The sequence below is a fragment of the Bos indicus x Bos taurus genome, chromosome 18, assembly GCF_003369695.1.
Source record: "Bos indicus x Bos taurus breed Angus x Brahman F1 hybrid chromosome 18, Bos_hybrid_MaternalHap_v2.0, whole genome shotgun sequence".
Classification (NCBI taxonomy): domain Eukaryota; kingdom Metazoa; phylum Chordata; class Mammalia; order Artiodactyla; family Bovidae; genus Bos; species Bos indicus x Bos taurus.
Window position 1 is genome coordinate 22,013,215 of NC_040093.1, and position 22,795 is coordinate 22,036,009.

The 22,795-nt window shown below is 56.7% G+C and overlaps 1 protein-coding gene across 2 annotated transcripts in view; it reads left to right on the plus strand.

The window, feature by feature from the left end:
* PEPD (peptidase D) overlaps positions 1 to 22,795 on the plus strand; it is a 119,150-nt gene that overhangs the window by 85,516 nt on the left and 10,839 nt on the right. The window contains exons 10-12 of one of the 2 annotated variants that reach the window (XM_027515985.1): positions 8,986 to 9,054; positions 10,515 to 10,592; positions 21,151 to 21,299. In XM_027515985.1, the coding sequence (XP_027371786.1) occupies positions 8,986 to 9,054; positions 10,515 to 10,592; positions 21,151 to 21,299 (296 nt within the window). The remainder of the gene's footprint in view (positions 1 to 8,985; positions 9,055 to 10,514; positions 10,593 to 21,150; positions 21,300 to 22,795) is intronic. The other variant, XM_027515986.1, reaches the window with a different exon arrangement.

The following is a 22,795-nucleotide window of genomic DNA, read 5'->3' on the forward strand; positions in this document are numbered from 1 at the left end:
TCTGAATGTTGAGTTTTAGGCCAGCTTTTTCACTCTCCTCTTTCACTTTCATTAAGAGGCTCTTTAGTTCCTCTTCATTTTCTGCCATCAGGGTGGTGTCATCTGCATATCTGAAGTTATTGATATTTCTCCCGGCAGTCGTGATTCCAGCTTGTGCTTCATCCAGCCTGGCATTTTACATTATGTACTCTACATATAAGTTAAATAAGCAGGGTGACAATATACAGCCTTGACGTACTCCTTTCCCAATTTGGAACCAGTCCATTGTTCCATGTCCAGTTCTAACTGTTGCTTCTTGACCTGCATACATATAGATTTCTCAGGAGGCAGGTAAGGTGTTCTGATATTCCAATCTCTGTAGGAATTTTCCAGTTTGTTGCGATCCACACAGTCAAAGGCTTTGGCAGAATCAATAAAGCAGAAGTAGATGTTTTTCTGTAACTCTCTTGCTTTTTCTATGATCCAACAGATGTTGGCAATTTGATCTTTGGTTCCTCTGGCTTTTCTAAATCCAGCTTGAACATCTGGAAGTTCTTGGTTCATGTACTGTTGAAGCCTAGCTTGGAGAATTTTGAGCATTACTTTGCTAGCGTGTGAGATGAATGCAGTTGAGGGGTAGATTGAACATTCTTTGGCATTGCCTTTCTTTGGAATTGAAATGAAAACTGACCTTTTCTAGTCCTGTAGCCATTGCTGAGTTTTCCAAATTTGCTGGCATATTGAGTGCAGCACTTTAGCAGGATCATCTTTTAGGATTTGAAGTAGCTCAGCTGGAATTCCATCACCTCGACTAGCTTTGTTCATAGTGATGCTTCCTAAGGCTCACCTGACTTCGGATTCCAGGATGTCTGACTCTAGGTGGGTGATCACACCATTGTGGTTTTCTGGGTCATGAAGGTCTATTTTGTATAGTTCTTCTGTGTATTCTTGCCACTTCTATTTAGTATCTTCTGCTTCTATTAGGTCCAAACTGTTTCTGTCCTTTATTGTGCCCATATTTTCATGAAATGTTTCCTTGTTATCTCTGATTTTCTTGAAAAGATCTCTAATCTTTTCTATTCTATTGTTTTCCTATATTTTTTGCATTGATCACTGAGGAAGGCTTTCTTATCTCTCCTTGCTGTTCTTTGGAACTCTGCATTCAGTTGGGTATATCTTTCCTTTTCTCCTTTTGTCCTTTGCCTTTTGCTTCTCTTCTTTGCACAGCTATTTGTAAGACCTCCTCAGTCAAGCATTTTGCCTTTTTGCATTTCTTTTTCTTCATGATGGTCTTGATCACTGCCTCCTGTACAATGTCACGAACCTCCATCCATAGTTCTTCAGACACTCTATCAGACCTAATCCCTTGAACCTATTTGCCATTTCCACTGTATAACTGTAAGGGATTTGATTTAGCTCATACATGAATTGTCTAGTGGTTTCCCCTACTTTGTTCAATATAAGTCTGAATTTTGCAATAAGGAGTTCATGATCTGAACCACAGTCAGCTCCCAATCTTGCTTTTGTAGAGCTTCTCCATCTTCAATTGGAAAGAATATAATCAATCTGATTTTGGTATTGACCATCTGGTGATGTCCAATAGAGTCGTCTCTTGTGTTGTTGAAGAGGGTGTTTGCTATGACCAGTGCATTCTCTTGGCAAAACTCTGTTAGCCTTTACCCTGCTTCATTTTGTACTCCAAGGCCAAACTTGCCTTTTACTCCAGGCATCTCTTGACTTCCTACTTTGGCATTACTGTCCCCTTTGATGAAAAGGACATCTTTTTATGGTGTTAGTTCTAGATGGTCTTGTAGGTCATCTTAGAACCAACTTCAACTTCAGCTTCTTTGGTATTTGGCATGGACTTGGGTTACTGTGATATTGAATGGTTTGCCTTGGAAATGAACAGAGATCATTCTGTCATCTTTGAGATTGCATCCAAGTACTGCACGTCAGGCTCTCTTGTTGACTCTGAGGGCTAATGTATTTATAGATCTGGACTATCCCACTTGAGCCGTGTGGTGTGGGGATCCAGGGTTTCTTCCTCCTGTGTGTTGTCACCATCCTGGGAACCAGTCATGTCCTGCCCCAGGCACCTCATTCTCCCTGACAAAGAAGGTGCTGGAGAGGGTCAGAACCAGCCCCTTGCCACGTAGGTGATGGTCCAAATCTTCATATGTAAATCCCTTGAAGATCAGTAAGGAAAAGGTGAACATTCAGTTTTCTTTTTTAAAATACTTTTATTTTAAAGTAATTTACCTATTTATCGGCTGTGGCTGGGCCTGTGCTGCGTGGGCTTTTCTCTCGTGCAGTAAGTGGGGGCTACTCTCCGGCTGGAACGCGTGAGGTCCTCATTGTGGTGGCGCTCCCTGTTGTGCGCGCAGGCTCCAGGTGCCGGGCTTCAGTGGTTGAAGCATGTGGGCGCAGTAGTTCAGCTTCTGGTCTCGAGAGCACAGGCTCAGTCGTTGTGGCACACTGGCTTAGTTGCTCTGTGGCCTGTGAGATCTTCCCAAACCAGAAATCAAACCCATGACTGCTGCATTGGCAGGCGGATTCTTTACCACTGAGCCAGCCACCAGGGAAGCCCAACGTTGAGTTTTCTAAATGAATGGAAGGAATAAATATGAGTAAATAAACATGTAAACATGTTCAAACTTGCCAGTTAATGAGACAGCGAAATCCTGTTTGTTTTGCCTGCCAGACTCTCAGTCCAGTGGCCGACAGGCCCCGTGGTACATGGCTCAGGACCCTGGAAATCCTCATGAGCTTTCTGGGGCCTGTTTGGCAGAGCATTCCCTGAGATCAAAGCTACTGTGCATATGATCAGGAATTCTAGGAATTTAGCCCGAAGATAGTAAAAAGGCATATGGCCACGGGTGTCCATCATAACACGGAGGTGGAAGCAACCTAGATATCTAACAGCGTGAAGTGAGTTAAGTAAATTATAGGCTGTGTTCCTGCTCACACAGCCACTTACTTATTCAGTCATTCAACAGCTATACGAAAATCTCCTGTGTTCCAGGCACTATTCCAGGCTCTGGGGGTTCTACAGTGAACAGAACAGACAAAAGCTGGCCTAGCAGGAGGCTAGAGAGGATGGAGGGATGCAAAGATGGATGAAGGAATGGATACTGGTGAAAGAATGTTCTTTCCCCCAGGGAGCTCAGGACAGGTGTCCTTGAGGAGGAGACATGAAGAAGCCTAAAGGAGAGAGAGCAAGCTATAGACCTCTGGGCCAGATGTTCCAGGCAGAAAAAACAAGGCTCGGCTGGTGGTCCTGCGGTGGGAGCTTGGCTGATGGTCCCATGAGTAGCAAGGAGGCATATTGAGAACGTGAGCCGAGACTCAGGAACGAAAGGGAAGTGGATTGCTCATGGGAAGGTGGGGTCTGAGCAGAGGAGTCCTGGGAGCCCATTTACACTGTTAAAGGGCTACACTCTGGGGGTGAGGGCTGAAGCAGGGGCTCCAGCTCCGCCACTGTCAGCGTGTCCCAGGCAAGAGAAGGTGCACCAGGGACGAGCCCTGGGGGGAGTGTCAGCTTCTTGTCATGGAGACAGTCGCGTAGACATGTATCTGTTGACTGGGATCGACACTCCAGCCCTCATCCTGGCCTGAGTGGGGCCACTGGGATCCTCTTCAGGTCAGTTGGGCTCTGTGCACAGGTATGAAGTGGAAGACACCAGTGAACACATGGATCCAGCTGCCTGGAAAGACTGGCTTTATCTGCTAAAACTGGACCTACACAGAATCCAGCAACACATAGCATTTCTACTCCTGGCTATGTGCTTGACAGGGATGTGTGCATGTGCCCCAAAAGACCGCATGAGAATGTTCTCAGCAGCACTATTCATGATGGCCACGATCTGGAAACAACAGGAATGCCCAGCAACAGAGTGGGGCACATTCACCGGGCGGAACACTGCCCTCGATGAGAAGGAGCAAGTGACCATGACTCATTGTTGGGGGTTGGTTCACCCGTGACGTGGAGCAGCCGGGGAGGCCAGACTCAGAGGTCTTGCTGTTTGATTCCATTTACATCAAGTTCAGAAACAGGAGAAGCTAACCCACAGTCTTGGAAGTCAGGCTTCCCATGGGTGTGAAGACCCAGGACCTCTGGGTGCTGGGTACAGAGACACTCACTTTGTGGCCAGCTATTGTGCCCAGCCCTTATGATTGTCCTTTTCTCTGTGTGTGTCAGACTTCAGTCAAAAGGTGACTTTATTTTTTATAAAGTTTGAAAGTGAAAGTCGCTCAGTCGTGTCCGACTCTTTGCGACCCCATGGACTATACAGTCCATGGAATTCTCCGGGCCAGAATACTGGAGTGGATAGCCTTTCCCTTCTCCAGGGGATCTTTACAACCCAGGGATCGAACCCAGGTCTCCCGCATTGCAGGCAGATTCTTTACCAGCTGAGCCACAAGGGAAGAAGCCCAAGAATACTGCAGTGGGTAGCCTATCCCTTCTCCAGCAGATCTTCCCGCCCGAGGAATTGAACTGGGGTCTACTCCACTGTAGGTGGAAGTTAATTGTTATTTTAAAAATCTGTGTTTCTGTGTTTAAAAGTGTCTGAAAAGATATTCAACAAAACATGTGATAGAAGTGATTTTGCGGGGAGAAGATTATGGGCGATTGTCATTCTTTTTTTCTTTTGTGTAGAAAATGTCTAAAATCACATATGTGTATATGCCGACTCTATATATGTTGATGATTAGCAGTCTGAGGCAGCCAGGGCTTTGACAGCTGAGAGGATATAGTGCTTTATCCAGGAATTGATGTCGAGGAACTCAGAAACTCCAACTAATCGAGCATGTCAAGAATAAAAGGGAATATTTGTTAATTGAATGTCGTGTTATGTCTTCAGTCATGCCTCATACAAGATAGGCAATTCAGAATTCCCAGTTACCCAATTAAAATGCTAATTATCTCATACCTTGATAAGGCCACTCTCTCTGGGGGAGGAAGAGTGGCCTCTCCCTGATGCGGCCCTGCTTCCTGCCCTGACCACAGCCATCTTTGCAACCGTCCTTGCCTCTAGTCGGCTGGTTCTCCTTTTCCAAGGTCTCCGCACCCCAGGGGCCTCTTCCAGAGCGCCAGCTCCTGGTTTCCACTGGCCGGCCTCAGGCACTGTCCCTGGGGTTGTGTCCTGGCAGACCCGTTCCCACTCCATCTGGGCTGCCTGCACAGATGCATCCAGAGCCCTGGAAGGCCCAGTGCAGCATCAGCCAGAGCAGAAGGCCTTGCCCCGCCCAGGCAGCTGCTGTTCTAGCGCCCCCATCACTGACAGACCTGAGGTTTAGAGGCATCAGGGTCAGAAGCCCTGCATGGACTCCAGGCTCACAGGACTCCTTCAAGAGGTTCTCTGACCACAGCACATCACCATGCTGACCCGCAATTTTCCTCATTGGCAAAGTCGGAAACCCTCTCCTCCCCCCGAAGGATGGTCGGAAACACCAAAGGCTGCAGGAGGCTATTGGGTCTTTCTCGATGGCTGGGCCTGTGCCGGGTCGTGGTAAAAGCAGCAGCGGCCCCAGTCTGGTCAGGGCTTGTCCTCTGTCCCTGGTGGGGCTGCATCGGTGCCAGGGGAGGTCTTAGCCTGCTGTTTGCTCTGTTATTGGAAGTCAGGGGGGGCTGCTTCTCAGCCTTCTGCTTGCAGTGTCTGACGACTCCTGTGGACTGTTTTCAGATCCCGAGTTGTGTATACGTACCTGTGTGTGAATATATGTGTGGGTACATGTATTTACATGTATGTACACGTATGTCCGTACATGTGTGCTCTCCTGCCTGGGTAGAGGTGCGGCCAACAAGTTTGGCTTTGTCCGTTTGGCTCCAGGTATCACCGGTCAGGGACTAAGTTTTTTGTTGATTTCCTGGCTTCAGGGTTTCCAAAACCACGCAAGTCCTTCACCCTTGAACCTGAACCCCGTGGAGGACAGACCTATGCTGCGAATTCTGAGGAAACCTTCACTGTTTTTCCCAGAGCCCAGGAACACTTCTGCACTGCATCCTGTGACGCTGGTGAATTTTCTCCAAGTCCATCCTTTTGCAGAGGGTGCATCCTTGCCCTGCCCCCAGTGTTATGTCACAGGAGAGCTCAGTTCTGGCCCCCAGCTCTGGTTTGCCTGAGGTCTCCTCACTGTCTCCATGTGGCAACGAATGCCAAGGCCTCCAGGCTCACAAGACTGGCAGCTTCCTCTTATGGCCTCACCTCTCTGCTTGTCCTGTGGACATGGCTCTGCTTCTCACATTTAATCTTCAGCTCTGCGGGTTGGGGGTCAGAGGGTTTCTGGCTGCAGACTCTGCCTTCATCTCACCGTGGCTGCGGATGGGCTCAGTGGTAGCTCACAGCCGGATTCAGCCGTGGACGTGCATCATCAGCAGTTGGCCCCTGCGGCAGCTGGCTCCCAGTTTGCCCTCTTTTCTGTAAAGATCGAGTGGGTCTTTATGGAGCGTCCTCCCATTGCCACCTGGTCTGGGAGCCATCCGTGGGGACCAAGGTGGCTCTGCTGTTGCTGCGATCTGTCCTCCAGACCCGTTCCCACCGAGCTCTGACCAGGCCGTTCAGGAGCCTCAGGTCGAGCCTGTAGCCCCAGTTTGGAGCCTCCTCCCACCCCCACCCCTTGAAAATCAGAAAATTGTTAAGACTTGGGCCCTGGGCCACAGCACTTGCCCCAGAATGTGGGCACCTTTGCATGTCCACAGCCAGGGCTGAGGTCCTGGGGAGAGGGGTCCCTGAGGGGTGTGAGCCAAAACAGGGCCTATTGTATCTGTTATGCCCCCAGAACATGGGGTGGCTTTTGTGTCACTTCAGACAAGTTCATCTGAAACAAGATCAGGTGCTGGAGTCCAGTGTGAAGGACTGAAGCCCTTTTGCCGGAGACTGGATTTCCAGCATTGGTGTTTGCAGCTCTTCTTGCGGGTGTGGAATCGTGTGACTGGCAGAGGCAACCCCAGCTGCAGTTAGCTGATGAAAACTGGGTCGGCCATTCCTGAGTCTGGCACTTCCGTGAGCCGTGCGTTTACTCTAAAAGGCTTTTTTTACTTAAGCGGGAGCCTGAGCGTGCGATGAAGGCTGTTTCTATCGAGTAGATTACAGGGCAGGACAGTCCCCGCTGCTGAGACTGGGAGCAGGTGGGGGAGCCCGTGCCACCCCATTCTAGCAGGTTCTGGCTTGTTCATCTGCCGCCCTTCTGCCTGTCCCCGTCTCTCCCCATCACCCGGAGAGCAGCTGCTGCCCCCTGACCTGCTTCTGTCTGGGCAGGGCCTTGTCCCCCAAGGCTCAGGGAACCGTGCAGCTCCATGGCTGGTCAGCATCCCCAGTCTCTGGCGGGCAGCTGCACGGAGTCCCGGTGTCTGAGGCCCCAGCATCTTGGCAGGCCATGTGGAGCCGCCGTGGGGCCCAGGCTTGGCCCAGCTGTCCTGTGGCCTCAGTAACGGAGGCTGAGTTGGCAGCAGCCGCCTGAGCACTCCCACCATGACTGCGGGGGCGGCTGGTACCTCACACGGCTTTCCTCACCTCCCTGGCAGTTCCTGGATTCTTTTGTGTTGAGGAAATATTTCACTTGCAGATACCCAATTATCCTGTGAGATTTGTAAAGCCAGTCTGAAAGCTGACTGAATAGAGCAGAACCCTTCCTGCATAACAACTATTTTATACCCAATCATAACAATTACACGTAATTCGTGTTTACAGTGCCTGAAGATTAGACTCCTCCACACAGACATTCTCTTAAACAGGCCCAGAACATGCAGGGCAGAACTGCCACTTAGCGTGCCCACAGGCGGCCTTGGGGCTCTGAGCACAGCCCCGTGGTCGGTCTCCCCCGCACTGGTGGTCAGTGGGTGGGGTGGGGTCTGCCTGGACCTGCTTCTCAACTGGGGCCATCCAGAAGGCTGGGCCCAAGCTCTGGTGAGAGGCCTCAGGGAGGGGGCAAGGGCAGCCCCCCAGTGTCACCCCCTTTCCCAGCTGGGTTCTGTAGAGATGGGGCCCTTGGCACACTGAGGCCCCTGCCCAGACAATTTCTTAACCTGCTCAGGTCCTAGGGTGTGTGGTGAGGGGAAGGGTCAGGGGCCTGGCCTCTGCAGAGCCCTGGGCAGCGTGGTCTCCCGAGGGTTCCAAACACTGCTCACGTTTGTTGATGTGGCAAGTCTGGTCCACCAGTCACCCCCAGGATCTGCCCCAGGGGGACAGGGTGAGGCTGGCTCATCCTCTGACCTCCCTCACCCCTCCACTCCTGCCCTTGCTGGGCTCTGCTGACAGCCGAGCTCCCGGAGGCCTCCACTGGCTCTGAATGTGTCTGGGCGCAGCCTGGAGGCGGGCTTCCAGTTGCCAGCAACCTGCTCTGGGCTCTCATCTTCCCTCCAGACCTTGCTCCTGGCCTCCTCAGCTCAGGGAGGGAGCTTGTCTAGGGGACCAACTGGTCGGCGCCTGCCCCCAGACTCTGCCTCTCTTCCCCTCCCTGGAGCCCACCCAGCCCTGCTCATCTACACACCGACCTGCCCCCCAGCCCCAGCCCCAGGCCAGAGCCCAGCAGCCCCTGTTCTCCTTCCCCTGCACCCCCCTCCAGGGTCAGGCTCGGGGTCCCGGGCAGGTCCTGCACTGGGACCCAGAGAGCTCTCATCCCTCCCTGGCTGTGCACCCAGCCCCTCCTGGTGGGGGAAGGATGTGACCACTGGAGGAGGGAGTCGCAGGGACATGCCCCCTCCAGCCCTGCAGAAACAGGGGGCCCCCCCAGCCCGTCTCCCCACAGGACCAGACCTGTCCTCCCGATGGGCCTGAAAGGCTGGCAGTGGAAGTGGCCAGCTCCCCCAGCCTTGCTCCCTCTCTGTGCTGACCTCTGTGCTTCAGTGGCCCATGGCCTCCAGGCTACCAGCCACTGACTCACGCTGGGGAGCTCAAGCCTTCCTGTGGGCGCAGCCGAGCAAGGCCTGGGCTGAGGATTTGCACGTGGGTGCGGGGCGCACGTACTCTGATGACCCCACTCTGACCCGTCCTCCTTCGCCCGCAGCCTCTTCGAGCACTACTGCTACTCCCGGGGTGGCATGCGCCATAGCTCCTACACCTGCATCTGCGGCAGGTAAGCAGCCACCTGGGCCACGTGGGGATGATGGAGGGAGGGGGTTGGGGGAGAGTGAGGGACCCCACCATCCTCCGGCCTAGATGCCCCTGTCTGCTCCCCTGCCCACGGCACCTCGTAAGCCTGGGAGTCACTCCCCGCTCCTAAGGCTCTGGGAGCGGAGGTTGCTTCCTGCCTGCCCTGGGCAGTTCAGGGTGCAGAGGGGAGCCAGCCCACCACTGCCTTGCCCTCCCATCCCATCTCCTGCTGGCGGCTCCTCCTGGGCCCAGCCTTCCTCTCCCCCTCCACACTGGCAGCTCTCAGCATGTGGGGACCAAGCCGTGTCCTCAGACTGATGGCTTCTGTGTGCAGGGTGTGTGGAGGGAGGTGTATCAGGGAAGGAGGCTGTGGTTGTGTGTGTGTGTGTGTGTGGCTGTGTGTGCATGCGTGAGTGTGTGGCTGTGTGGGAACAGCACAGCCGTGGGTGGGTCTGGGTCCCTGCCATGGGGGCTGTTACTGTAGGTGTGTTTATGTGTGACGTGGCTGGGGGGAGGGGGTTCTGTGTGTGTGTGTGTGACCTGTGCACTTGGCTAGTGTGCTTGCAGGTCCAGGGTAGAAGTGACCATGCATATGGGGCAGCTCATAGCAGTGAGCGTGCAGGCCTGTGTGTCTTTGAGGGACACGTCCTGACCGTGGGGGCCCCCAGGCTCACCCCATCTCATCTCCCTGTGTTCTCCCCTTGGGTCAGAGGGTCAGGCCTCTGCCCAGCCAGGATGGAGCCGGCAGCTCTGCTGGCGTGCACGTCCTTGGCACATGAATAATACATGTGAACATCTCAGTCCTTGGAAATGTTCTTCTCTGGTGGATAGAGAGAAAAATCATTATTTCTACTTTTATGATTCCTGAGACTCCCAAACGGGGCCATAAATATTATACCCAGGTGGTTTTTTTTTTTTTTTTTCCCTTTGGACAGACTTAAAAGTCCTTTTTTCTTAAAGGTATCGCTCATTAGAGAAGCGCTCTCAAGCTGCGGAGTGGGGAGCCGCTGGCTCCCTGGCTGTGGTCCTGGCCCGGCCCAGCCAATCTCCGTGCAGCCCCGACATAGTCCCGGCCCTTCCCACTGGGCCTCCCCTCCCCCTTTAGCCACCAAGACACCCGGATTCCTTGGGGTCCCTTCCCCTGGCCTGCAGGCCCTTGCTCCCACATCAGGCCCACATCCTCAGCCCCAAGGGCACCTAGCTGAGCAGCACTCAGCTGAGGTGGCCCCATCCTGAGCCCAGAGGCTGGCCACCAGCTTTGTGGCTGCAGGACGCCAGCCACTGTGCCCCTCACCCCATCTCAGCCTATGGGCCGGGTCCACCTGGCCCTAGACCTCTGCTGCAGGGTGGATGGTACTGCCCACGGGGCAGGGGGTTGGGGCGCCAGCCCCTGGGGCCTGCTGGGTGAGAATGGGCTCTTGACCTGCCCCTGATGCTCCGCAGTGGTGAGAACTCGGCCGTGCTGCACTACGGACACGCTGGGGCCCCCAACGACAAGACCATCCAAGACGGAGACATGTGGTGAGTGGGGCCAGCCCCCAGCTCCCCTGGCTGGTGTGTGAATGGTGGGGCCAGGTGGGACCCAACCCCAGGCGTGGCTGATGGGGGCCCCTCAGTTCCAGCCCGGAAAGGCTGGCCACAGCACGGTCCCTGGGCCTGCTCTGGGTCTAGACTTCGCTGCCAAAGCTTTGTCCTCCATATCATCTCCTCTCCAGGACCAAGGAAGCCCTGAGAGGGGAGCAGGGGCCAAGTGCTGTGAGAGTAAGGCCCCACCTCAGAGGAGGACCTGCCCTGTGACCCAGCACCCACCACGCTCGCGTCTCCGGCTCTGTGCTGGGGGGGTGGGCACGTCAGTTTGGAGCAAGGGAGACCCCTAGGGAGTCCCCTGCCCTCTGAACCTGCCAGGTCCTGCCTCACGACTCCTTGGCACCAGCGGCCACTCGTTCAGGAGGTTAGAGGGGGTGCTTGGCCCTCAGGACTGTTTGCCCACGTGCTCACCGCTCCTCACGGATTCCTGACTGAGCAGATGTGGGCAGGACCCACAGCCTCCAACCCTCCAGTGGTTCTGCTTCCAGACCCCCAGTGTGTAGGGCTCCACTGGGCATACACCCCTCCCCTCTGGGCGGCCCCTCTGGCCTTGGCAGGGGCCATGGGCACCCTACTGACCGGGAGCGTCCCTGTCCTCAGCTCATGGGCACTTGTATTCCCCACCCGTACTCTCCACCACCCAGACGTCGGGCAGGGCCAGTCCAGGCTGCCAGAGGCTGAAAGCCACCCAGAGGCCACAAGTCCCATGGGGCCTCCTGTCTTGTCCTTGAGTCATCTCGCTTTGGCCACCAACCTGCAGGTGTGGGCCGGAGAGCTGGTGCACACTGACCTCAGTTCAGTTCAGTCGATCGTGTCCGACTCTTTGTGACCCCATGGACTGCCGCATGCCAGGCCTCCCTGTCCATCACCAACTCCCGGAGTTTGCTCAAACTCAAGTCCATTGAGTTGGTGATGCCATCCAGCCATCTGATCCTCTCTCGTCCCCTTCTCCTCCCGCCTTCCATCTTTCACAGCATCAGGGTCTTTTCCAGTGAGGCAGTTCTTCGCATCAGGTGGCACGTTGCCCTGTCTGGTCCTTTGGTCCTTTCCCTCTTGCTCCTAAGGCAGCTGAGCCCCTCTCCACCACTTCCCACCAGCACCTCATCCGCCTCGGTTCGCACGTGCCGCCCCGCAAGGCCTTGGCCCCACTCTGGTATTCTGGTCATGCCTGCACACCGGCCAGGACCCGGCCTCAGGCTGGGAGTTGGGGGACCTGCACGTGGGGGCCTCGCCCACAGCCATCAGGGGATGTGAGCCAAGAAACAGCCCATTCCGAGCTGTCACTGCCCAGTGTTCTCAGAAACCCACCCAAGCCCAGGGTGCCCCCTGCCCCAGGGCGCCCCAGCGCCACTGGCTGCGGTGTCCACTCGCCTGGGGTCAGTAGCTGGGTGGGATGTTCTGGCTCAGGACCCTGTTGGCGGGAGCCCCCCTCAGGCTTCTGGGAGGAAGCAAAGCCTCCGGGTTCCCTCTCTGAGCCTCAGTCTACTGTCTGTCGGTGGAGATGGCATGCAGCACTTGGTCCGCACGGGGCAGTGGCGGGGACGTGTCAGGACCACAGGTGCTGGTGGACACACGCTCCCAGGGCCTGAGCTCACAGACGGAGCGACAGGAGCACACAGAGGGGGACACCAGCGTGCTCACAAAGGTCACGGCAACCCTGCTCACTGCTCTCTCCACCCCCAGAGAGTCTAAAGCCCTTCCTGGTGGGGGTCAAGGGCGTGCAGCAGCCTGGATGGGGTTCTGGCCCTGCCTGACACGAGGTGCCACTCATGATGTAGATCCTCTCACTCTGATCCCAGGAAGTGGGTGTCTCCCCCTCCCCCCACCACGTGTAGCGGAGCCACTGAGACACAAGGAGCGTCCAGGTGCAAAGCCAGAGGGATTTGGGGAGGGGTCAGCTGCCTCCAACTTGACTCAGCTGGAGACTAAGGAAACAGGGGGAGCGGGTGCGGGGGGCATGCCCCCTGGGTCACTGGTGGCCCCAAAGGGAGACCAGCTGGTGTCTTCAGGGACTCACGCCTCCTAGAATGTGTCCTAATGCTTTTGACTCTGCGGCATGTTCCTGGCTAAGCCAGGACGTGGGAACCCAGCCCCCTGGCAGGCAGAGCCCCGGTCACACAAGCAGCCACAGCTGTCCCTGCGGAGGGTCCTGCGCCAGGGCCGTGTGGCTCCGAGTCTGTCTTCTCTGTGAGTTCACATAGCCCAGAGGAAGTGGTTGCTTCTCCTCTCTCTATCTGTCCCAAGAGAGTCCTCACCCATGAGAGGCTTGTTCCAGCTGTGTTCTGGGGGCGCCTGGCGCACTGGGGCCTGGCTGACTAGGGGCACCGTGCATCAGGCCTCCATGCGTCCAGACGCTGTGTCCCCGACCCTTCTGGGCAGCGTGTGGCACCCGAGTCGCCTGCCACTTGAGAGTCAGGAGTGAACCAGAGAATCCCACAGATGTTAATGCCAAGCCCAAATGGGCGATTTTATTTTTCTAGTGCTAACTTTGAAATGTAGCCAGTAGAATAATTATGAGTTTATTATAGTCAATTTATTATGCAGCATTTAGAACAACATGTTTTGTTGATTACTGCTACTGCCAGATTGCTGGCGGCATTTATAATCCATTGTTTTATTGAAATTGATCTGCCGAGCGCCTACTGTGTTCGGTAAATAATAAATCACTCTGTTATCCCAACATAAAAGTCACAGCACTTCATCGTAAGGTATGAAACCAAAATATGAGCCTGGTGTAGAATTTTTCCTGAACCTGAGTGTCTCTCTCAGCCGTGACTGTTCTCCAGGTGCCCGTCATGTGGTACGCTGTGGGTCTCAGTTCCTTGATGTCAGGCGAAAATGCCCCAGAGGTATTTAACATTTAGGAATGGGCTGTTTGGGGACCAGGAGCTGATCCAAGGCAGTCAGACTCTGCTGGAGAAGGTGGGGAGTGGATGCCAAAGGGCATCCCTCTCCCTCCAGCCCCAGATGTGTGGCGATGAGCACAGAAGGTCCCTGGTTCAAATGCCTGCTCCCTTCCCCCCAGCTGAGTGATCACCCCTCTGAGCCTCAGTTTCTCCATCTGTCTTTGTGGGTGAGAGCACCCAGCTCCGGGAGGACTCACTGATCATAAGGGTGAGCATGGAGCCTGTACAGGAGGCCTTGGTGGGATTGCTGCTACACACCAGAATTCCTAGAGCCAGCAGCGTGCCTGTGCCCCGAGGCCCGCCTCCCAGCAGTGCTTCCGGACAGAGACTGGAGGCAAGAGGCCCCAGCGGAGCACAAGATGGGCCGGTTTATTCACACAACTCTCGGGTCACGTGGTTGCCTGCTCTGTGTTTTCAGCCCCTAAACTGTCCTAAAGGCGTGTGCCGTGTGGGGCATGTAGCTGGCCAGGGCCGCATTCCACTCCTCTGTCCTTCCGATGCCAGGTGCTGCCTGGGAGCTGGGCCAGGAAATCGGGGCCTGTATGTTAGATGCGCTGGTTCTTACTCCATGTCAGACGCATCACCCAAGAGCTGAGAAGGGGATTTTGAGGACCACTCCCGACACCACACCAGCCCCACCCACCCCCGTTTATCTCAGCTGGATGATGCCAGGCTTGCTCTGCATGGATCCGAAGGTGTGGGGGGAGCAACGACTGTACTTTGATGCGGCCTCGGGTCCCCACGGGCCTCCCTCTTGGCTGGTTCAGAGGCGCACAGCCTCCTGTGGGGCTACCCGGGGCTTATCTGTCGCCTCTGAGAGCCCTTTTCCTGCTGTGGCCCTCAGGGCTCACCATGAACCCCATCACCAAGTCGCTGCCCTCCTAAGCCTTTAGTTGCTTTGTTTTTATTTTAAGGCAAAAGCAAGCAGACCTTCTAAAACACGGTCCCAGAAGTGTGGTGCACTTCTGATGAACACCCTTCCCAAGCTCACACGGGACCGTGTCTGAAGCCATCAGAAGCCTTCCTGGGTGGGCGCCCCGGAAGACCCCTCCCCACCAGATCAGCCCCGAGCCTGTGGCAGTGAGGTCATCGTCCTCACCGTGCTCAATCGTCCTTGGCTGTGGCCGAGGTCATCATCATCTGAGCCCTCAAGCACTGCCCCGTCCTCCCAGAACCCACCTGGGCTTTCCCTCCCAGAGTCTCCATGGCGGGTGGAGGCACCCAGGGCTAGTGCCCTGCGCACGGGCCAGGGAGTGCCACTGTCCCCAAGGAAGCCATGTACTCAGACTTGGACCCTATCTTGTGCTAGACTCCCTGCCTCCCCCTTGGCGCAGCAGGCACACCTCAGGGGGCAGAGGTGGGGAGGGTCCAGGGTCTGCCTCTACTGGGCTCTGATTTGAAAAACAGCTGAGACACCCCCTCCTCACCTGCCACTGCCTCCTCCTACCATTTGATTAGGAGGCAGGGTGTTGGTTCCTGGGGTAGGGAGCCCAGTGGCCGCCCTCAGAACCTTCTAGATGCCCCAGTCGAAGCATGCTCAGGCCTGGGTTGCCCAGCTGCAGGCAGGATGTGGCTGGTGGATGGCAAGCCGGACCTCCCAGCACTGGCCAGAAGAGGGCAGCGTTGTTTTAGGACATGCCAGCCGGCCAGGCTCATCTCTGCTGGCTGTGTGTGTTCTGTGTTCTGGGGCCTGGGAGCCGGAGGCCATCCTGGTTAGTTGGGGAGAGGCGTGTCCCAGCCCCACTCAGCAGCCACTCAGCATGCTGCTGCTGCTGCTAAGTCGCTTCAGTCGTGTCCAACTTTGTGCAACCCCATAGACGGGAGCCCACCAGGCTCCTCTGTCCCTGGGATTCTCCAGGCAAGAACACTGGAGTGGGTTGCCATTTCCTTCTTCAATGCATGAAAGTGAAAAGTGAAAGTGAAGTCGCTCAGTCGTGTCCGACTGTTAGCGACCCCATGGACTGTAGCCTACCAGGCTCCTGCGTCCCTGGGATTCTCCAGGCAAGAGTACCGGAGTGGGTTGCCATTGCTTTCTCCGACTCAGCATGCTAAGTTGCTTCAAATGTGTCTGACTCTTTGTGACCCCATGGACTGTATAGCCCACCAGGCCCCTCTGTTGGTGGGATTCTCCAGGCAAGAACACTGGAGTGGGTTGTCTGCCCTGCTCTCCAGTTAGTCCCCTGATCATTCCACAGGTTTGATGTGGACTAGACATCAGTTTAAACTGCTTGGGGAACTCCCCCCACCACCTGCCCCTCCATCACACCAAGCCTGGGGCTACAACCTGCATCTCCATCACGGACATCCACCCCCCCACACACACACACAGGCTTTGGGGTGCCTGCTGCTCACTTGGGGCCCAAACAGTCCCCTTGGCATTTCTGGGGCTCCTCTGGCAGGAGTGGGAACAATTCTGCCTGTTCCTGGGGACCCCTTGGTCTGATATGTGTCTGGCATCTGTGTGCTGCTTCCTGGGGGCAGACAAGTCATGCCTGGGTCTCCTCCCCAGCTAGCAGAGGGGCCGCAATGAGGGGTCCCCAAGTCCTCCCTTGTCTTGGTGCCTGAAGCCTTGGTCAGCTTTAGAGAAAAAGTGTTCCCTCCATGCCCAGCCCAGGGCACCACTCCCCCGACTTTGCTGTCTTCTTAGAGGACACTTCTGGAGAAGGAAATGGCAACCCACTCCAGTATTCTTGCCTGGAGAATCCCATGGACAGAGGAGCCTGGTGGGCTATACAGTCACCAGCCAGCCCCATCCTGAGGAGTTGATAGTCTTTGGGACATGCCCCAGTCCTGGGGGCAAGAGAACACTCTCAGAAGGGCATAGGCCCTGGTGAGCCATCTGTCCAGACCCGTGGCCGTGGCCTTCAGCCTGCCATCTGGGTTGAAGCAGACTTTGCATTCTAACCCAGTACCACACAAGCAGATACACCCAGGCAGTAACCAAGCGCCCTCACCATGGGATCCGCCCCGTGCTGTCTGTTTCTGCTGCTGCCTCCACATCCCACATGGTTGACGTCACAACCCACAGTGTGGAAGCCCCAGTCCGGTCAGCCGGGGTGCTCGCAGACACCATGGGACACTGCTTACCGAAAAGTGGAACGAAGCATGTGCTGTGCGCGTGACACCGACTCACTGCCTCCCCCGGCCCCGGGGAGGCCACTCGGCAGCAAGCTCTAGGGTCCCACCCACACACGGGGCCGGGGGCCGCGTTCTTCCTGGGGTCGTGGCCCACACTGGGCTCTGCATCTCCCCACATCCTCCGCAGAAAGGTGACAGCAGTTCCATCCAGACACCGGGAGGCCCGCAGCACGTGCCGACTCTTGGCTCTGGGCTCCTGGGGCTGGTTGCCTGGATGACTTCCTGTCTACCTGGGCCCCACAGGAGCAGCTGTCCCGTGGCTGGGATGGAGAGCAGGGACGCCCAGAAGGCAGTGGGAAGAGGTCGGCCTGGGGAGTCAGTCCCAGAGCTCCAAGTGGAGGCCTTCATCCCAGGGCTCGGCACCGCACGGAGGGTCTGGCTGGGAGCCAGTGGGTGACCTGTGGGCCTTGTGTGGCCACCACCAGTGGGAAAGTCACCAGTTCACCTTCCTCTCTGTCTCAGGCTGAGGTCTGGAGGGGAAGCAGGAGATTCCTGCAGCTCAGAAATCCCCCAGCCTGGTCCAGAACGCCGACTGGGGCGGGTACACGTGGGTCTGAAATGGTGCGCTGCGGTGAATAGACGTACAAGTGAGTGCACATGCGTGGGCATGTGTGCACTGTGCCTGTCTGGGTGAGAGGTAGCCGAGAGCGAGGCCACAGCCCTGGGGAGTAAACCAGAGCTGCAGCCTGTGTACACAGTGACCTTGCCGTAAAGACCACAGAGTCCCCCCACCAAAACTCTTCCCAGGCCTCATATCAGAGGCAGAACCAGCTCGTAGGTCTTCTGCCTGCGGTGGGGCGGTGGGGCGGAGGGGATGGAGGGGACCTGAGGAGGGCCTGGGTGGGCTGATGGTGGCAGGTAGCCCGGGCCTGAAGTTGCCCGGGAGGAGCCAAGGGAAGACAGAACCTCTCCTCCAAGCCAGAAATAGAACCAGATGAACACATGTGAGGAATGAGCCACCAGCATATTGCTTGGAGATGTGTAATACCTCCCCAGATGGCTTAGATTATCACACGCGTTCACTCGGCCAGAGATGGTAGGGTCCCCGGTGGGTGTCCCCAGGCAGCTGGGAGGAGGGCTCCTCGTGTTCTCTGTTGAGCCAAAGTATGAGCGAATTCTCCGTCATCAGCCTGCGTTCAGAGGACGAACGGAGTGGACACAGAGGAGCTGGGGGAGATGATTTATAAAAGCGATGGTTTTCATCCCTGGATTCCAGAATGACTTGAAATCTGAATAACTAATACATGTAGGAACTCTCCGAGGGAGATTTAAAAACAAAAAAAAGGCAGAGAAAGATGGGGAACTGAGAGTGCAAAAATAGACGTCAGCCCCGTGCCCGAGCATCGCTGGGCAGGATGGAGCTGGCTGGCTGGGTGTACACTTCCTTCTCCAGAAAGTGGATGATTTTAAAACAAAAAAACCCAGCCGAAGGTTTCTAGAAGCTGAACAATAAAGCCAGACTGGCTGGGGTGCTCACCCCCGCCTGCCGTGTTTTTGTTTTTGAGAACTTGGTCAGGAGTCATGCCTGCCCCGGGGAAGGGGCCTGTTTTCACTGCTCCGGATGACTCCAGCATTTGGTGTGCTCTTGTGGGCTTCCTGGCTATTTAAATAGTTTAATTTCTGTTTTCCTTTGAGTCCTGCACAGCCTCATAGCACTTTCTGCCTGGGGGGTGCTGCTGCAGGTCTCTTTCTGATGTGGTGGCCCCCAGGAATCTGTGTCCCCACGCCCCTGGCTCTCTCCCATCTGCTCAGGCCATTCCTGGTCCTTCTGAATCAACAAACCACAGACCATTTTCCTTTGTTGCCTCCAAGGACCCCAAGTAAGAATGTTCTGCTCCCCGGGTGAAGTGGGGCCATGGCCCCACGCGGTTCTACTCCCAGGCCTGCCTGCGTGCCGGCCGCGGAGGACGCAAACCCGCAGCAGTGGTGGCAGCCATACGGTGAAAGTGGGACAACCCTGAGGCCCTTGAGGCCGAGTGCCGGAGCGAGCACAGGAGAGCCCATCTCCGGGCTCCCAGCTGCTGGCCCCAACTCGTGACTTTGCCAGGCCAGTGTTCAGAGCCTCGGTTTCCCTGCAGTTTAAGGTTCTGATGTGCTCCGCCCTCCTGGCCAGCTGGTGGGAGGGAGAATGTGCCCCAGGGCACGAGTAAACCTGCAGACAGCTGTCACCCCAACCCCCTGGTGCAGCAGAGTGCCCTGGTGAGCAGATGCTAGGCGTGTCTGCTGGGGCCTCTCGCCCTTGGATCCTTGGCTCCCACACCTGGGCTGGGCGGGTCTCCTCTAGTGAGCCCCAAGTCCCACACACACACATTGGCCCACCCCAGGGTGGGTCCCCCAGAGTCTCTGACCTTGACCCAATCTGAAGTCCCTCTGCCGTCCTGGTGGGCTCTCCCCACCACCACCTGAGAATCACCTGAGTTGTTATCTGTTGACACTGTTTATGGTGTTTTGCAGTCAGAAAAAGACAGGAGATTAAAAAGTGCCCAACTGGGGACTTCGACTTTCAGCAGAGCGTCTTGAGATCCTGAGCATTCATGATTTTCCTTTAGAAACAATCCTGTTTCTGTGGATTTCCTATTGCTGCCGTCAGGCCGCGTGGCCGACCCCCGGCTCCACCTGTAGGGCCAGTTGCTCGGGGTGGAGGTCCCCTGAGACAGGCACGCAGGCAGCTCCTGGAATGCAGGTTGAGCCGTCGTGTTTACCATTGAAATTTGAGGGTTTCAGGAAAATAATTTTATTTCTTTATTTTTGGCTGCGCTGGGTCTTCATTGCTTTGAGGGCTTTTCTCGAGTTGTGACAAGCGGGGTCTACTCTCTAGGTGCTGTCCAAGGACTTCTCATTGCAGTGGCTTCTCTTGTTTCAGAGCATGGGCTCTAGGGCATACAGACTTAAGCAGCTGCGACTCCTGGATTCTAGAGCACAGACTCAATAGTCGTGGCGCATGGGCTTAGCTGCTCCGAGGCATGTGGGATCTTCCCAGAGCAGGGATCGAACCCGTGTCTCCTTCGATGGCAGGCAGACTCTTCTCCACTGAGCTATCAGGGAAGCCCAGCATTGGGGTTTGAGAGGCTTTTTGCATGGCAGGTGGGGCTCTGCCTCGGGGCTCCAATTTTCCAACAGTGGCTGCAGACTGCCCCCCATGGGGCGGAGCCAGGCACAGAGAGGGCAGCGCCACCCACCTCCGCCCCTCCCGACTCCTGGTCCCTAGTTCCGAAGGTACTGCAGGGGCCTGGGCCTGAGGCTGAACTGTTGTCCCCCAGTCTGTCTTGTCACCATCAGCATCATGAGTTGACCCTGACCCCATTATGGTCCAGCCCTGGGCCTGCTGTTCAGTGTCCTGCTGGTGAGGGGACAGGACAGGGAGGCTGCTCATTCTGGGCACCCCACTACTGTCTGTGGGTGCCCTGGTGAGAGCCAAGCTTGGACCCAGCAACGCCTCCCTCATTTTGTCTTATCTCCGTGTGGAGGGTGTGTGAGGCAGGATTCTCACCTGCCCTTGACAGTAGGGCCAGGCGGCGAGGGTGTGGGAGCCCGGCTCCCTGCACTCCGGCCCAGGCCCACGGCTCGGGGCCCTGTCACGGGGTGTCCAGAGGGCAGCCCAGAGGCCCGGCCTCCTGACTCAGCAGCCTGCTGTCTGTCCCAGCGCCGCCCTGCCTCTACTGGCAGGGGCTCCCGGCTCCCGCTTCTCCCTTCCTCCCACACTCTCCACGCCCGCCTCTGTGCCTCCTGGTCTCTGCTCTGTGACCCAGGGATGCTGGGGGCCAGGCAGCCCCCAAGTTGGGGACTTGCTGGCCAGGCCCTGGCAGAGCACACTGCCTCTCACCACCACCCAGCAAGGAGAGGACCATGCTCCTTGGACCAAGGGGACCTCAGAACTAGAGCAGGGCTGTTGGCTGGGTTTTCACTGGGGCCTTTGGGGCTGTGAGAGCTGGGCGCTGCGCGTCAGCCCACATCTTCTGTTAGGCAGGTGCATCTGTCCTGAGGTCCCATCCGGCTCCCATGAGCATTGCCCTGTGGCTGCGGCTGTGCCCATGCTGGGTGCAGGGTGGCCCCTGAGGGGAGGTGGCGCTGTCAGAGTGCCTGTGTGGAGGCCAGGTGGCAGATGGGGCCTGGGGATACCTCCACACCTCCCTCAGGGCGTCCGCACAGCCAGGCATCCAGGGGCCTGGCCAGCGGGGGCCGTGAGGGTGTGGTGTGTGGGCAGCCACGTTCCCCCCAACCTTCCTGCTCTGGAGCGGGAGCCTCCCGGGGTGCCCCTGGGTCCTTAACTGCTTGCGCACCGTGAGGAGACAGCAGGATAGGAGGGCCCCACACTGCTGTCTGCACAGGCCGTGTTGCAAGAAGTCTCTGGTTCAGCGGCCTTAGGTGCTGGGCAGGACGGAAGCGTGGCTGAGAGGGCGCGGGTGCCCCCGGGTGTCCCACCGGCCTCATGCCCACTCTCCTGGCAGCGTGTTCGACATGGGCGGTGAATATTACTGTTTCGCTTCTGACATCACGTGCTCCTTCCCTGCCAACGGCAAGTTCACCCCAGACCAGAAGGCCATCTACGAGGCGGTGCTGCGGAGCTGCCGGGCCGTCATGAGCGCCATGAAGCCAGGTGAGGGCAGGGGCGGGGCCTGGGGGGAGGACCACCTGGCTTGGGGATGCCAGTGGCCAGGGGGCGGGGCACCTCTGAGAAGAAGGGCCGGCGCTTTGCAGTGACCTGACTCTGTCCCCACCTCTCACGCTCAGCCAGTAAGGCTCCAGATGCTAGCAGGCCCCCAGCGCCACTCCTGGGAAAGGGGGCTGGCCACTAAGCAGAGACAGGGCTGAGGGGGGTCGGGGAGCTCAGCCCGAGGCCACCCCCTGTCCCCTCCGACCTTCTCCTCCTGCACATCTCCCTGTCCACACTGGCCGCTGGGATGTCAGCATGTCCTCTGCCCTGTCGCACAGCAGCAGCTGCTCCAGCGAGAGCTTGGCAGTGTGGACACTCGCCTGTGGTTGGGCGTGGAGCACCCTCACTTGGGGCTGCGACTGGGTGGGCAGGAGCTGAGTCTCTCTCCGGTGTGTGGGGAATGATGAGCAGAGGCTGTGGGGCCATCTGAGGACCTGGCCTGACAGGCCTTGAAGGCTGGACTCTGAGTTCATAGTGGAATCAGGGGGACTGTGGGGGTCAGATTTGTATTTCTCCATGGAACTTTTACAGTCAGTCCCCAACACACGAACCTTCAAGTCGTGAGCTCTCAGAGATGCCAGTGTGCGTGCGCATGTCCAGCCACTCAGATCAGTTCACGTGTCTGGCATTGTCTATAAAAGTCAGGTACCTAAGCTAACTTGGTCGGACTTCACGAACACGTTGTCAGAACTGAAGTCATTCGTATGTAGGAAATTTACTGTATTTACAAAGGGAAAAAGAAGGAAAGATCCTGAGCCCCTAAACTGTAAAGGCCCCCGAGTGTGGCCCTTGAGGGCCCGGAATCTGACAGCTCAGCCTGGAACCCCTGCCGCCCCGTTTCCAGTTGTTGCTGGCCGGGTGCTGCTTGTGAGGGTTCGTCAGCGGCTGCCGCCTTCAGAGGAGGCAAACTGTGAGCGGGGCTTTCCGGATGCCCCCGTCCAGTGCTGGGGAGCCAGGGAGGGGTGACGGGCCCGCACTCTCACTTGTCCGGCGGGAACAAAGCCTGGTGATCAGATGAGTCCAAAGATGAGGAACTCAGATACACCCGAAAAAGGAGACAAGGAAGGAAACCTGAAAGCTCAGCTCGGGACAGGTGACCGCATCCGCAGGACTGGCCTGGTATAGCAGCTGCAGAAGAAAACAGCATCTTGCGCTGTTTAAAAAGCAGCAGTTCTCTCTAGGTAGGGGTTAGTATGGACACTTCCAGGGCGGACTGTTGCATAAGGACAGAGGAGTGCAGAAGGTGGGGAATTCACAAAAGGTGATAAAGAAGAGGGCGAGGGGAGTGAGAACATGGATTCACAAGTGCTTGTAAATCCACGGGGGGGAGGGGCAGGAAGGGAGCCAGACAGACAGACTGGGTGGGGCACGGCGGGGAGGAAGGGTGCTCACCGGGAGCCTTTTATACTTTCTGACCTTTAAACCCCGGTACATGGCAC